This window comes from Patiria miniata, unplaced genomic scaffold (genome assembly GCF_015706575.1).
Source record: "Patiria miniata isolate m_02_andy unplaced genomic scaffold, ASM1570657v1 HiC_scaffold_20, whole genome shotgun sequence".
Taxonomy (NCBI): domain Eukaryota; kingdom Metazoa; phylum Echinodermata; class Asteroidea; order Valvatida; family Asterinidae; genus Patiria; species Patiria miniata.
In genome coordinates, this window is record NW_024037059.1 from 4,382,853 (window position 1) to 4,399,327 (window position 16,475).

The window sequence follows — 16,475 nt, forward strand, 5'->3', positions numbered from 1 at the left end:
AGCATTCGCTGAGCTGAAAAATCACTGTACACGGGACTCACATTTGTTTCTTGACGTAGTCTCGTAGTGTGGCCTGGTCAGGCTCCAGCGGCATGGGCCCGGGGTACAAAGAGCCATCGTACAGGTAGGGAGGGAAGGTCATGAACGGCGCATCAAACTCCCCCGGCTCAAAGTACTGCTGGGGGGTTAGGAAGGCTGCATCTGTAACTGCATCAACTGAGGTGGGAAAAAAACCAAAATTTTAATTACTTTAAATTCAGTTCTTGCTCTAGGAACTTGAATGAATCCTCCAAAATTAGTAGGAAATCAAGGGCATGATATTAGTAAATGTACAGTATAAACCAATCAAAATTTTACTCCTTGTACAACCCGAAACTGCCCAGCGCCGTATGTACATGTACACCAAAAAAAGTGTACATCTGATGGAAGTCTGCTTTTGAAGCAATGTCTGTCAGAATGCCAATTTTCAGTTTTAACAACCAAGGTAAAGGCATCTCTCAGCTTACCAGCTTCCACCGCAGGGCTGGTCCAAGGCTCGGCAGCCCGGAAGTAGCCCCCGCCGCGGCCACCACGACCCCTCCCACGACCTCTGCCCCTACCGCGACCCCGATAGGCCCCACGAGACCAGCTCCGACTGTCATTGCTGGAGGCCCCGGGGCTCTGGCTACGCTCCTCTCGCCAGGAGGCTGAGTTTGCACCTGAGGGGGTCAACAAAGATTTGAAGAAAAAAACATGGTAATATAAACAAGAGAAGGATGGACAAATTTGCATAATGACAAAGAAATGCATCTTGGTACAATTCATGTGAATTGATTGCCGAGTTCAAATGCCATGTAACAAAAATCCACTGGGAAAACAGGGCTAGTAGCTAACAAATGATGACTTAAATTGTCGGTGATCGACTTCTGATTAACTACTGATTGAATTCTGATTGACTTACGATTGTCTGTGATTAATTTATGATTGTCTTGGGTGAGTAGCTAATAAATAAATGACTTGCAATTGTCCGTGACTGACTGCTACTTTTTGATTTTTGACTTTTAATTGACTTCTCATGGACTTACGATTGTCTGTGATTTGACTTCTGACTGACTTGTGTTTGAGTTCGGATTGACTTGCAATTGTCTGTGATTGACGTCTAACTACTTCTGACTGACTTCTGATTGACTTACAATTGTCTGTGATTAATTTATGATTGTCTTGGGCTAGTAGCTAAAACATTAATGACTTGCAATTGTCTGTGACTGACTACTACTTAACTTTTGATTGACTTCTCATGGACTTATGATTGTCTGTGATTGATTTCTAACTGACATATGTTTGACTTGTGATTGACTTGCGATTTTCTGGGACTTGACTACAGCTCTGGCTCAGTTCCAGACAAACCAAGACCCCACCTTTGCTGCCAGCCTCCTTGACGTGCCGCGGTGAATCCACCGACTCCCTGCCTTCGCGCTTCTCTCTCGTCTCCCGCCGGTCCCGGTGAGGAGCAGTGGCGTTATTCTCCCTGCTGTTGTTGTCTTTATCCCTACCGCCGCCGCTGCTGCGGGCTGGTGCATGCCTGGCTTCTCTGTCCCTGTCCCTGTCTCGGTCTCGGTCTCTGTCCCGGCCTTTGCTCCGGTGTTCGGGTGGGTCCAACGGAAGCGGGATCCACTTGGGCTTCTTATCTGCAGGAATTAGAAACAAATAAAAAATACATGAGGATACATTACAGGTACAATAATATCTTGAAGCCACTACAATGAACACAAGAACAGAAAGTCCTCTTAGAAATAAAAGTTTGAGGAACCTTTATACACTTGATATTGTATTTTTGAATTATCCAAAACCCATTTCAAGAAATTTCTATCATTCTAAATATAATTCTTTAAAACATAATCCATGTAACACATTATATGTCAACCCAAGTGGTGAAAGAAAAAAATTATTTCGCAATGTACACGTAAGTTGCTTAAACAGGTTACACTAATGTAGAAACAGGAAATCTATTATTTAAGATATTTGTGAGTTGCAATAAACTTTGTTTGTGTAGATTCACTGTTTACTTCACCTGTCTTTTATTCTCTGCGCACACTTGATATTGAACAAAACCGCCATATTGTTCACTTTGTATTGTATACAGTGTACATGTCTACAAATATTTTACAAAGGTCATGCACCAGTTTTCAAGCTAGACATTCAAATGCGGTTTTCTTACAGAACTAACAAGCAAACCATCAATGTATTCCTCACATCTTAGCTGACTGTCATGTACGTGAGTGGCATATTCAATATCCTAGTCCAAGCACCCGATATTAATTCCACGTGTTGTGCAAACACGAAGACACCCACACACCTCCATGTACAGTGCACATGTGCCCCTACATGTATTGGTCCAGTGCACTTAATCTGTACACAAGTGTACCTGTATGAATACCACGTGTACATGTACAATGCACAGGTACATTATACATTGTACATGTACAAGGTACGTGTTGTATCTCTAAACCAACAGCAATGGTTTCATTGTGATACATTTATTGCCACCGCAACAAGAAGTAACTGATGGAAAATTATTGAGGAACATGTGTCCAAACATGAAAACTCAATGCAAGTTGCATGAAATGTTTACCTTCTTTTGACCAGCTCTTTGTTTTTGTTTTCAATACATCTGGTTGTTTTACAAATATTCCTTTTTTTCAAGAGATACAAAATTTGTTTGATCTAAAAAAAAAAAAGTCTTTGGAAGTCATGTTATTTTTTTGGGGGGGGGGGAGATGTTTCAATAATAAAACAAAAACTGGAAGTCGGTTGTCATTATGTTGAAATATTTCACATCAACCTTGTTGAAATTGAATCTATCAATATGAAAAACTGGGTAAATATTGTGACACAGAAACACAAACTGTTGTTCCCTTGGTTTATGTTGAATAGAGCAGAGAAGTAGTTGGAAAAGGTCAAGCATTTAAAATTCTGTGAAAATAAATTTTGTGAAAATTTTACAAATACTCTCAAAAATAGACATTTTTGCAGGGAAATTGCAATGTGCATGAGCAGTTGTACTTATCTGTCAGTACAGTGTACCCGCCCACCACATTGAATTTTGTGGTCAATAAAAGTCCACTTAAGCCCAACACTAACATGTTAAAACTCTTTACAATATTCGCTGGTTTTTATTTGGGATATCTGTTCAGATCAATGCAGATCAACATTATCTTCAGCAATTAATTTTGGTCCCTTAGATGGTAAAAAGCTGACAGATGGCCAATATGACACCGATCAAACTGAAGCCATCCTAACCATAGAAAAACAAAAAAAGGAAAAAAAATATGCTGGTGTCCCACTTCTAGTATTGGTTAGTAATTACCAGAGCATGACTGGTACTCCTCAGATAAAAGTGTAACGGATGTATTTCATAGACATCATATTGGTATTTTGAATTCCTTTTTTTCACATTATTAAACTAAAATTAAAAATATGAAGTTTAATCAATTTAATGTATTTTCCCAAATCCAACACCAACTTCAACAAATACAGAGCACTCACCGACCATTTTTTTGGCAACAGTTGAAGTAGAAACAACCTCCAAATCTGCCATTTTTCCAATAAGTAACAAACTACAATCACAACCAAAATATTGATTAACTCAAATCCTCTCAGAGCTCCATCATATTGCCAGCAACGTGAAGCCCATGTTTACTGTGGCGAAGTGTGTAACACTAACAGTGGCTTTGAAACACATACACACGTAATCACGTCGAGATCATCACGGTAAACTTGTACCATATTGTAGCAACAGTGTGCAGACACGACTAAATTCTCATTGCAAAAATGAAGGTCGATCCACGTGGAGGTCCACCGGCACAATTTGCGTCTATTTTTCCCCTAGTTCAAAAATTGACACATCCGTTGTAATTACGTATGCCAAAATCTGACCAGCATTTTTGTGTTCAATATTCCAATCTTGCCCATCCAGTCTGCATAGTGTGACACTGTGTGGTGATTGCACGTGGAAGTGGACTCTTGTACACGTCTGCTTCAATATGCATAGCTAATTCAACTTTAAAGGGACTGTACACTTTGGAGTTGTTTGTAACTACAGAGGGGCTGGTGAAACACTAAAACAAGTCACATTCCTTTAATTGTTGAAAGCTCTTATTTTGACAGAAATCGGATTGTACATCATTGGTTATTAGTTAATTTTACCCTTTTTTTTGTAATTCTAATTTTAATGCATTTCCCTAAATTATTCAATTGGGTATATTAAACACCATAAAGTTAGAATACAAATGTACATCTATCAGGCTTCGCAGTGCCCCTTTTCATCAATATATGATTTCTTAACAGGTTTTGAAAATCAAAACGTACAATTCTGCAAAGTTTTTTTTTAATGTATGGCAGCATAAAAGTTGAAATATATACATTTAAGTTTTTATAGTTTTTTTGATAGCTAACAATGTTTGGCTGTGATGCCTGATCCATGGACATGGACAAATTTCCAGCCACAACAATAGAGTCCGAAGAAAAAATTGTGATTTTTTTTTAGTTTGAACCCACCCCATGCCAAAATGTGCAGTGCCCAACGCAAACAGCTGGTCTGTGCATAATAGTGGTTATAATATAACTGATGTCTGCATGGCATTTAGTCACAATGGATTACCCCATTGAAGATAACCTGTACCAGTCACATGCATGAATGAATAATACGTGGCTACGTGTGGCAGTACTAGTGCCGTGTGTGTTGGCCATGTGACTGCCACAATGCACTGGGACCATTGCAGTATTGCGCAATATCCCTGGAAGTGTGCAAGTGGAAATGGCTAGACCACATGTGCATGTTGCATGTGGAGACTAACATACATTGTGTTCATGTACGTGTACACTGGTTTAGCATTTCAAGTGTTTGAGTATTTTTGAAAACAAGCATACCTTAATGACCAAATAGGTGGCTGACAAAATAAACAAAAAACACTGAAAAACAAAGTACACATAATGTGCATGTATTATGTATATTTTGAAAGGGCATATGTTGGGGTGTCATGTGCATGCATGTTAGCTGCATTCTTCCGAAACATGGTATGTCGAAAAATAACATCAGCACAGGATTACTACTTACATGTAAACAATTAAACAAAAATAAATAAACACGTAAATACTGAGGTACATGTCATGTTCATGTAATTTCTGTTAATTAAAAAAACAAAAAACACTGGATTTGAGCTGTATGATAATAAATTTTTATCGGGAGAAATTTTGATAATTGAAAAATTGAAGCGGATATTCTTATGCTAATGCCGTTTTTTGTTTTCAACATATGGCAGTATTCCCATGAATTAAACGTACACTAAAACCTGCACAAGGCAAGCTTGCAATTTATCTGTAAATTACAATGCATGATTAAAATAACCCAAGAAGTTGGGACTTACAATTGTAACACATGTTTAAGTGCACGTGATAGTCCAATGCATTTAATTTAACACCGACACAAAAACGCGGTGATGTGTCTTAAAACAATTGTGCCATTCTTGAGACGTTTGGCTGGAAAATGCATTCGATACAAAATTACTCCTTTAACTTTATGAAAACAAGCAAACTTGGAAACAGCAAAAAAATTGTACCTGCAAACAAAACGACATTATGAAAGAGAAAGTGAAGTAAGAATTTTTTGAAATTGCAGGGTTTTTACATGTAAAATAATCCAAAGAGAAAATGAACATGTGGCTTTACCACATACAAACAACTCTGATCTCTAAACATACTACGCAATGACTAACAATAACGAAAGTGCTCAGATTTCACCTAAAACTAGGTTTCATTTATTATGTTTCTACATGTATATTTGAGCGACAACACATTTGCTTTTGTTTTTTGCTGTTTCTGCTTTAATTGACCTATCGCTGTAGAATCGCGTTAGAATCGCGTCAACGCAGCTTGCGAAATACTGTCCAATTACATGATATACAAATGGACGCGGAACGCGCAACACCCGAGACAAACAAAACTTAGGGTACAAAAATGCCATCGGGTTGTCTGAGGGGCATGGCTAACTTGCAAACGGCGATAAGTCAATTGTACCCTGGAGCTTTAATTAGGCATTCCAATGGAATCGGTTAAGTTATACGTTACAGCAATATTGCATACACCTTGATATGCTCGCTGCACGATAAAAAAAGATCATTTCGTTAGAGGTGTCAGACTGTGCAGGTCTTGAAAATTTATGCAATTTGCCCTACCTTTCTTCTTGTCTTTGTCCCTGTCCCGCCTTTCAGAGGACCTGGACTCAGAGGTCTTGGAAGGCCCTGCCGCTGACTTGCTAGCTTCCTCTTTAGGAGCTCTGGGAGCCCGAGCCTCCCTGGCGGGGGACTTCTTGATCTCCCGTCCCTTGGACTGGGTCGCCGTCTCCTTCTTGGCGGGAGGCTCTTTTTTGGCAGCAGGGATGTCCTTCTTAGAGGGAGGATCGGATTTTGTAGGCTCCTTTGCTCTTGGAGACACTGGCGTCTATATGTTGCGAACAAAACCCCCAATTATTAAAATAATATTCCTTCATCTTATCTCTCAGGCCTTTCGGACGATTCCCGTGGATTTAGCCAGGCCACAATGATTTACTTATTTGGAAGTTTTGAAGTGCTAGTATCGTGTAATTGGGTCGAGTTGTGGATTTTGGAGGATTCGGAAATCTTCCTAGAACAAATGCTTAGGAGTTAAGTTTGGATACTGCATTTTGGGACAGCATGATCACCGTAGCTCTGACGGTCATCACTGTCAGTCTATTCAGGTTGGGGTTTTTTTAAATATTTTTCGTGAATCAGGAATCAATGAAAACACTGTCACTTCTTTATTGATTGCTAACATATGAAGTGGGTGATGTAAAAAAGCAATAGCATGCTTTTCAGCTTTTGGGAAGGCCTAAGGTTTTAGTCGGGTGGCCTACCCTCCTCGAACATCTGATAGAGATCACTGGTCTGAGCAGTCAGCATCAACTGCTTCACACTCACCTCTTTCTTGACTCGTGGGCCGCCACCCAAGGAAGGCCAGCTTGTGAGATCATTGAAGTCGCTTGCCTGCAGGAACAATACAACAACAAACTTCAGTCAAATTTGCCAAATACGCTTCTTCCCCTTTGCAGCACTCAATGTGGCAACCATATGATGGTCTTAATTCACCTAACCCTCCTCAATCCTACAAAATCCTTGTGGCGGTTTGGGAGGATTTTGGAGGATTGAAGATGAATGGTGTTTGAAGAAGAGGAGATTTTTGGAGGATTGAGGATGAATGCATTTTTTTGAGGCAGGACTGTCCGACGATTTTGCAGTTTGGGAGGATTTTGGTGGATTGAGGATGAATGGTGTTTGAGAAACATTTTTGAGGATTTTGGAGGATTGAGGATGAATGGTGTTTGAAGAAGAGGAGGTTTTTTGGAGGATTGAGGATGAATGCATTATTTGAGGCAGGACTGTCTGACGATCTTGAAGGATTGAGGCGCTGGGTATCTTTCATTTAAACATGAGTGCAAAATTTTTGAGAATTTTGGAGGATTGAGGATGATTCCTAGCAAAAAGGCCCTAGGGGGTTAGGTTTTTTTTTAGACGAGTTTGATGTTTGTTGTACATGTAGTTGAGCAGACGGTTAAAGTCCACAATTTTTCTGAATTTGAACGTGGGCATATATTTGGCTTCTCAAACTGTCTTTTAAAGCAGGATGCTAAATTTAAGGAGAGTAGTCAAAAATACATCCAGCTGTCAATTTTAGCAAACACTACACTGGATACATTTTTGTAATCTTTCTATTCTAAAAATCATTTGTTTCTCACTTAAAAAATATAATAAGCCAAATTGTATCTTGCACCCAGGACATGTTTTTCTAAAAAAAACACTTAAATTTTGTTTTGCATTATTCTATCAAGTATTGGCATAATCCTTTGCATGGACTGGATGAGACAACAAGCAAAAAAAAAATATGACCTTTGAACTCGCAAAATTGCCAGAAGCCTGAATGACAAATAACATGCTGATACTGATAGGCTGGCCATGATAAGCCAATCAGACATGGTGACCTTTGAACTCCTGAACATACAACAAAATCGCAGATCTACCCCACACTGGCATTAGGAAGTAACCCTTCTTTTAAATTTATCCCAATTTTGGACTTACCACTGTGTTCTTGTCATTGGAAGCTTTGACCACGGTCGCTTTGGGGAAGTAACCACTTTCATCTACAAAAAAAACCAAACGAATAAGTCAGTATTGCTTACACTTACAATGTACATTGCAAACTGGGTCAATAGAGGGCACTATAACACGGTACCAAGTCAAACAGAAAAACCTATGTACAATGTACACTGCTCCAAATTTCCCCAAACCCAGTCCCTTGGTTTGCCCTCCATTTTACTATCTCCCACTCCTAATCCAATTCAAACTTGATCACAAGCACAGAGAAAAGATACACATTGCGTTTTCTCTATCAACGAACAGGTTACAGCAAATTTCCCCGCCAGCAACTGTTTAAACAATCGCTCAAAATACACAAATGAATTCAACCTTCTGTTTTTAATACCACTCAACATCTTGACACGATTGTCACAATATATTTTGTTTGTTTACTAGTCATTGGATCATACTTTTAAAGGCATCTTCATGACTTCTTTGGGCACATATGGACTTTTGTTAGTTAAATGGAACTGTGTAAAAAAAAAAAAATTGTTCGTTAAATAAAAAATTCCCACACGTGGCACATAGTAATGAAAACATGAACAGTTCACAGTATAGAATAACAACAAATGAAGCCAATGCAGTACCATATGGTATGAAATGCCATAAACTTACTGTGCATGTACAGTGCTGGTTGGGCTTATCATGTAACACGTGTCACATCCATTAACTTGTACATATTTATCTTACTCGATTTATTGAGAGACAATCTTGTTATTAACACCCATGATCATTAACTTTATGTGTAAGCATTTACAAGTCTCTGTTACTTGTTTGTTTGTTTGTTTTTTAGATTTATTACTTGTTTTTTTTTATTTATTAGGTGTAACTGGTGTGCCTCTTTAACCCTAACCTTCCAAAATCCTCCAAAATGGAGGATTTTGCAGTATTGAGGCTATGTGGCAAAAGTGTGTGGCTGTTTTCGTAGGATGCAGTGTGTCAACGTCTAAGGCCGGACCTTGTGTTGTTTATGCTCAGCCATGCATACATTTAATTGAAATCCTCCGCACTGCTTCAGGATGTCACAGGCTCTGCCTCAACATACTGACAGTGATTGCTGGAGGATTTTGTAGGATTGAGGTAGTGGTCACCCCTCCAAGGACCACATTGAAGAAATAACGGAGAATTTTGCAGGATTCAGGCTGTATGCAATTTTTACATTGATGCAATTGGAGGATTTTGCAGGATTGAGGTTGCATCCTAGCAAAATTGCCAAGGGAGTTAGGATTAAGATGGTTTTGCACTCGGCGTTATCACAACATCCATAAACAGGATTGAGCTATTTGCTCAATAAAGTAATAATGTTGAAGGTTCGAGTCCCACACAAGAAACACACTTCAGATCAAGTGCAAATGCTTGGATAAAAATACAACTTTCTCTAAATTGCATCAAATGTCAAGTGTTCAACACTGTAAATTCCTAATGATGAGAAAATTGAGGGATGGGAACTTTACAAATTGCCAGTTTACAGTGTGAACCGTAAATTTTCAAACAACCTTTGCGTGCTTCACTTTCATTACACCATGATAAATATTGAATAAAAAAAAATTGTTTTTCCGTCTCCCATCTTCTAATTGCTTATACAAATTTCTAAGACATTTGAAGCTTGATATTAACATAAACACCCCCTCAACATTTCTGTAACGCACTGGCAACCACGAGTGTCTATCACATTAGCAGATGCTACGTAGAATTCTACAGCCACTGCCGTCCAATCTGGATCCAGCATGCTGCGATGCGTTGTTGTTTTTTTTCTTTTTTGGGGGCTTTTTTTTTTTTCAAGCTTGTATTGTACAGACAAGGTGGGTACTATTTTGCTTTTTTGTGTCCTCATTATACATTGGTGTCCTCCATAATTTGCCTTGGTGCCCTTTATCATTTGCCTTGGTGCAATTTCCCCATTCCTTGGTGCTCCTTGGTACAAAAATTTGAGGAGGGCGCGGCAATAGAGGGCGCTGTTGTAGCTTCCGTGTTAATTTGAAAAAAAAGAAAGGTTGACGCGCATGATTAAAATCGACGCGCGCGCTGACCAGAGACCGAGTTTTTTTTTTTTGGCCTAATATACATGTACATGTACTTGTAGAAGTACTGTACAGCTATATTTTGTTACAAGTGCTTAATAATGACAAGCTGTTAGATTGTTCCTGTCTGTTCGCGCCTAGCTGAACATATTGTAGGTACACAGCACTATTAGTGCTTGACCTGTGCATACAGCTACGCTCAATATTTGAATATTTGGCTATTCAATTGATTTTTGGTCATTTTATATTGCTTAAATATTTGAAATGAAAAGTACGTAGTTTAATAAAAAATAAAATAAAAAACTTCTTATTTGCATTTGTTGATACCTTTGTTAAATCATTACTTGATACCAGCAGTAGTTGTTCATACAAAAATCAGAAGTAATTTTTGTGATTATTTGCCATTTTTGAAAACTACTTTTGACCTCTACAGTTATTGTGAAACAGGACTATTGTACTGTCTGAGGGGGGGGGGAACCCAATATGAAAAAATAATCCTGTAACTTCAGCCCGAGCACGAAAATTTAAGTAAATGAATATTATTTTTTCCGTGACATATTTAGAGATTGAGACTTGACTTTATGATGCACAATTGTACATTTTTTATTTATAATATCAAAATATCCATTGTCTACTAAAATTGAAATAGCTTTGTAAGGGTTCAGTAAATCACTGTCACAATTATGTTTGCTTGAGAAAAACAATCAATTATCTGCCATTCATGTACCGGTACATTGCGCAATAGATCTCTCTCAAGTGACGTCACTGCTTACAGATTGTCACGTGCATCAACATTTTGGGCGTCAAATTACCGTGAAGTGTGTCGGCTGTGCCGATTTCAAAGAAATTGTTAGCAACATACGCGCACGTGTTAAGAACATTTTCACCTGTAATTTTCAGCGGGGTCTACATGTATATGATGCAACTTCATCAACTTACCTAAATTGTTCATGTTCAAATTTTGCCTTCATGGCAACTGTGTTGTTTCTTGTATAGAAAGGTCAAATGGTACAATGGGAAAGGGTTGTCATTCCAACCAGTTAGTATTTATAAGCAATGTAAAATCATACATCTGTGCATACAGGAACACTGCGCTTGGCTCAGTTGGCTGTGTATAAAGGCACTAGGTACATGTACCTAGTGACAGTGTACATGTATATTGCAAGTTCAATGCTTACATTACATACAAAATACAGAGCATGCACAAAGGGCATACAACAGAAGTGAAAATTCGACAACCCTACATACGTTGTAAATATGTTAACATGATTTATTAGGATATAATTACTGGTTTCCTTTTCATACATACATCTTTCCCCGCCCAAATGGACAATGGCTGATATATGTGTGTACCAGTACATGTACACTGTACATGGAAGTGCCATTGTACAACATGAATGATTCCTGTTATTGAATGAATGGGTAACCTTGTTATGAATTACTACAATGGCCATTCAGGGTGCATACATGTGCACTACACTGAAAAAGGATTATATAGTATCTACACATGTACTACATGTACATATGTGAAGAAAAGGATGTATGTATACTGCACAGTATGAAAATCTCTGCAAGAAAATTTCTACAGTATGCAACACCATGGCAAATACCACACGCCCATAGACTGTTTGATTACATGCTCTGTAGAAACTGTATGCTGGCATGTTCATGTCCAATTGGAACATGCTTGAATAATTGGTACGAATATGGCTACTTAACCAAGTAAATGTTCAATGTCTGACCATACTCCCCCCCCCCCCCAAGATATAATACAATATACCAAAGTTGTAACCAGTGACTTTCTGCACTATTAATTACCGCATTTTTTAAGAATAGCCACTGTGCAACTCATGTACATGTATCTATACGCATGGCTGGCTAACGATTGTTACAGTTTCATTTTTAACAACTTCCTGTCAAATTTCATCAGTTCTTTTAAATCAATGAGGCGCAGTGCTGCATAATCAGTGTGCTCGATGTATACATAAATGATTAACCACTGTATTTTGCATTTGAACAAATTGCCATGCAAAATCTTTCATGCATTCTTTTTTTTTATGTGCCATAAGGCAATTTTTTTTTAAATAGGTTTAATCGTGCGCATTAGTCTGAGTTTTGATGTGGCTGAGTGCGTTTCCTCATTATATAAACATGTATGCTGTCTGCAATAAACGGGATGAAAAAATTGGGTCTGCTGTACTTTAACGACACAGCACTGAAACTGCATTATTAACTGCAAACTTAAGCTCAGTGTTAGTGTGTATGACATTTGAATACACCATGTGTTTTCAGGCGCATCCAAAAAGGTCCTTTTAAGTTATATTACTACCAAAAACTTATATATGTTTAACAGACAAGGTGTGTTAACTATCACAGAAAAATAGTGAGAAATGAAGTGATAAAAATTTGAATTTGGCACGTACATTGTACAAAATGTACTTTGGAATTATATTAACTGCTACATGCTCAGAAATTTACATTAAGCATACATGTACGAAGCTTCAACGTTAAAAATTATGCTATTTGTTGGAGTCTGGACTTCAACACAAAACTTTATACTATTATAAATGTACATGTGATCCTCACATCACAGGTACCAGCCTATTTTGGGCAGTGGCCTGCCCTGTACGACAGTATTGCCACATTATTTAGTCCAACAGTAGTCAAACATGCACTGCACACCTGAATGCATTCAGCACTCATGTACATGTATAGCGTACATGTACAGCCTACATGTACATGTACATGTACATGTACAGCGTACATGTACATGTATGTAAATTAATACTGTGCTTACTGAATGGCTCAGGTCAGGCTATTTTTAGAAATAGTATAACGTACAAGTCTGTGAACGCATAATGGTAAAGATAGCTTTCTGCATATAAAATGATAAAAGAGGTCAACACAAAAATGCCCTGAAGTGTCCTGGACTAATCTCTTTGCATACCTACATTGTAATTTGTAGTATACCAAGTCTTAGAACTTGGAAAAGTTTGTTGCTTATAAATATACATCATAAATTTAGAATCAAAAGATCTGGCCACCTTTATAGATCTGCAGCAACTGAAGTTACACAAGAAGTAACCTGGATGGAAAAAATCAAGTGATTATGCACAGAGTTTGTACATACAACAAATGCAGAATTGCACACAACATATGAATTATGATCATCACTGTCCGGTCAATCACATGTTATTACGGTTAACATCTCTCACCTTTTGACAGTGTTTTGGGTTTTGCAGCTGCCTGAGTGTGCGTCACAGGTTGTTGCTCAGGCTGTGTTGGGGGTTGTGCCATCTTGTTGTCACTCTTCGCTACGACCGGAGGAACAGGTGGAGCTGTTGGTATTGCAGATGCAGCCATGGTCGGGGATGTACTAGTCGCAGTCGTGGACGCAGTCGTGGATGCAGCAGTCGCAGACGCCTCGGCATCAACTGTCTTTGGAGGTGGAGCGCTCGCGATGGAAGCTGCCGTAGTTACAACAGCAGCTTTATTTTTAGTCCATGCGTTCACTTTGGGTGGCGGCGCTTCCTCGATGATGAACTTCTTCTCTGTTTTGTCTTCTTTTTCACTTTTTGGAGGCGGCTTCCTGTTTGCGTCACTGTTGGCCTTCTTCACGTTTGCGACATGAGTGTTGTTTGAGAGGCTTTTAGTCTTCACATCCTGTGGTTTTTCGAGAGGTTTTTCCTTTTCTTGTGTAATGGGATCCACCGCAACAGCGTTTGTGTTGTTCCTATGCCAAGGGTTAACCTTTGGTGGGGGCGCCTCCACATACTGCTGCTTGGCAACATCAGCATCGTTCTCCTCTGTTCTGTTCTGTTCCCCGTCGGCCGTTTCCGCGTTTTTATCCGGCACTGTAGGTTTGACGTTTTCTTTCGATTCTGTGGAGTTGACGTCCGGCCGCATTGCGGACACTTTCGGATGAGTGTCCACAGCTTTGGCCGGTTCAGATTGCTCCTGAACCACACTGCTGTAGCTTGGTTGCTTGGCAACCTCTGCTGCCATATTTTAGTCCCTTGGTTCCACGACACAGCTTTTGCTTAACTGTTTTAACTTAGTGAAATGCTTTTGAAAAGCAAATGAAAGTCAATACCAGTATTGGGGAATACAAACAATGAGTCTGTCAAACTAACTGCAAAGCTTTCTGTAGAACTGTTTTCTCATGGAAGTAACACTCCCACAAAAGGGTCCCAGGAAGTTTGGAATCAGGAAATGAATGGGTTGGTAGTGAGTAATGGTACTTTGAAATATTGATTCAACTTTCACTCATTAAACAAACCAACGACAAAGGTATTAAATATGAAAGCCAAAGAGATGGTGTCTCAAGGGTACTAATAATCACAAAGGAGAGTTTGCTGAAATGGATGAGAAATGGCCAAATCTGACGATCTGGTCTGATCTGCCTCGCCCGCCGGCTGCCGAGCACTCCACACGCGGTACGCGCCGGCGAGCACAACACACACACGTCAGGCTCAAGTGGACTCGGACGGTTGGTTTAGGTTGTGATGAATTTACTCGACAAATCTACGGCGTTCTCGCGGCTTGTTTGAACTGATGGCAACTCCGAAGAACTAATTATGTTCCAGTGGAGATAGTGGCGCCGCCTTCCACGGTTCAAGCACGTGTCTTACCGGATAAAGTTCCATTCAATATGGTACGAATGAGTAGAAATTCGTGCGACCTCCGAGAGAGTTCACAGGTCAGACAATCACCATGTGCAAAATCCACACCGTGGAATTTTACCAAACCTCGGCTAGCAGTGCTAACTTCATTGGTGAATCTCGCCTCCAAACTGCATGCCTTCTGCTTCGATCCCGGTCCGTTACAGTTTTATGCTCAGTAGAAATTTACTAAGCGTTTCTATAACATTAAAGGAATACATTTAAAGCATGAAAATCTGAATCCTTGAAGTCCGTTCGGCAATCATCTCAAGCACATGTCGCCATATCCAGCCAGCTCAACATCATATCCAGGCTCCGGAATTTTCAGTCCATTTGATTACCTTATAAAAACGTGGGTCGGCGAACAGACCATGTTATGCGACCTTTAATACGTTGCTTTGCACACGTTTGCGATTCTTGCCTGGTAGCCGGCGCGGAAACGATCGATGTGCATTTTGTACACAGATTAATGACGGTGCATAATTCGCCGTACGTGCGTGCTGCACACAGCAGTGATACCATTATCCTAGTGACGTCACCTGCCGTCTGCACGTCGAGGGGTGGAGATATGGGGTGGGGATATGTGGTGGGGGTGCAATTCGCAAGTCGACCCCATCTTATAAATAAAAATACGTTTTTGTTTCTGTACTTATTTACACAACCATGTGGGTTATTTATGCGCGGGAAACTTCTCCTTTTTTGACGACTAGTCAATGAGAAATAATATACAAATCGCTAAAGTTTTCTGGGGGGGGGGGGCTATAGTTACTAAAACCCACTCAAAAGCCACCTAGGCCTCGTCTATGTAGACCACGGCACACAGGAGTCTTGCTCTGTGGATAACAGGTGATACTCAGACTAGCCTAGGCCTAGCTCCTAGACGAAAAAATACTGGCATTTAATTCCTGAAGTACGATTGAAATCTATCGCATTGTAACATACACAACTAAAAATCAATTTCGAGGAAGGACTCAAATATGGACATCAATGTCAAGTTCCCAATTTTGATTTGATTTCGTTTATTCGCAATTTGAAACAGATTAGTTAAGTTAAGATTTAACAAGAAAAAAACCCATTTTGAACCGTCAATTAAAAATTAAACATATCCCCGTTCAGAGGAAAAAGCTGGGATATTAAATGCAAAGTTATAAAAATAAAACTTATTCATTCATTCATTCATTCTTTATTATTTTTACCACATATCATTTCATTAAGTGACAAGGCATTAATACATACATGTTGTTCTAGATATTAAGAAATTAGAACTGGTTTTACAAAATGTATTTATATACTTTGAGCGCATTATTTTCAAATTAGAGATGATGGAAGGGGATCCCCAAAAAGCGGAGCTTTATGCCCCCCCCCCCATAAAAACTTCCTGGCTACGCCCCACTGAATACACGTTATATTAATATGAATTTTCGTACACTCATTTGTCACGATGTTTGACATCAAAAGATTTCATTTCAGAAAAAAACGTCAATTAATCAAGCTATTATGACCGTAACAATACAGGATTTTAATTGCAACAAATACAATCCTAATGGAAGTCAACATGGATTTTTAACGTTTAAAACACTAGATTGTTACGATCATATTGTATTTAT

At 39.2% G+C, this 16,475-nt stretch overlaps 1 protein-coding gene across 1 annotated transcript in view; it reads right to left on the bottom strand.

The window, feature by feature from the left end:
* LOC119727657 (la-related protein 1B-like) overlaps window positions 1-15,241 on the bottom strand; it is a 29,045-nt gene extending 13,804 nt beyond the window's left edge. Inside the window, exons 1-7 of the mRNA XM_038199647.1 lie at window positions 13,423-15,241; window positions 8,130-8,191; window positions 6,975-7,040; window positions 6,213-6,477; window positions 1,398-1,667; window positions 507-698; window positions 42-216 (exon numbers count right to left, since the gene is read on the bottom strand). Of these exons, the coding sequence (XP_038055575.1) occupies window positions 42-216; window positions 507-698; window positions 1,398-1,667; window positions 6,213-6,477; window positions 6,975-7,040; window positions 8,130-8,191; window positions 13,423-14,212 (1,820 nt within the window). The 5' untranslated portion in view covers window positions 14,213-15,241. The remainder of the gene's footprint in view (window positions 1-41; window positions 217-506; window positions 699-1,397; window positions 1,668-6,212; window positions 6,478-6,974; window positions 7,041-8,129; window positions 8,192-13,422) is intronic.
* Between the last annotated feature and the right edge of the window lie 1,234 nt (window positions 15,242-16,475).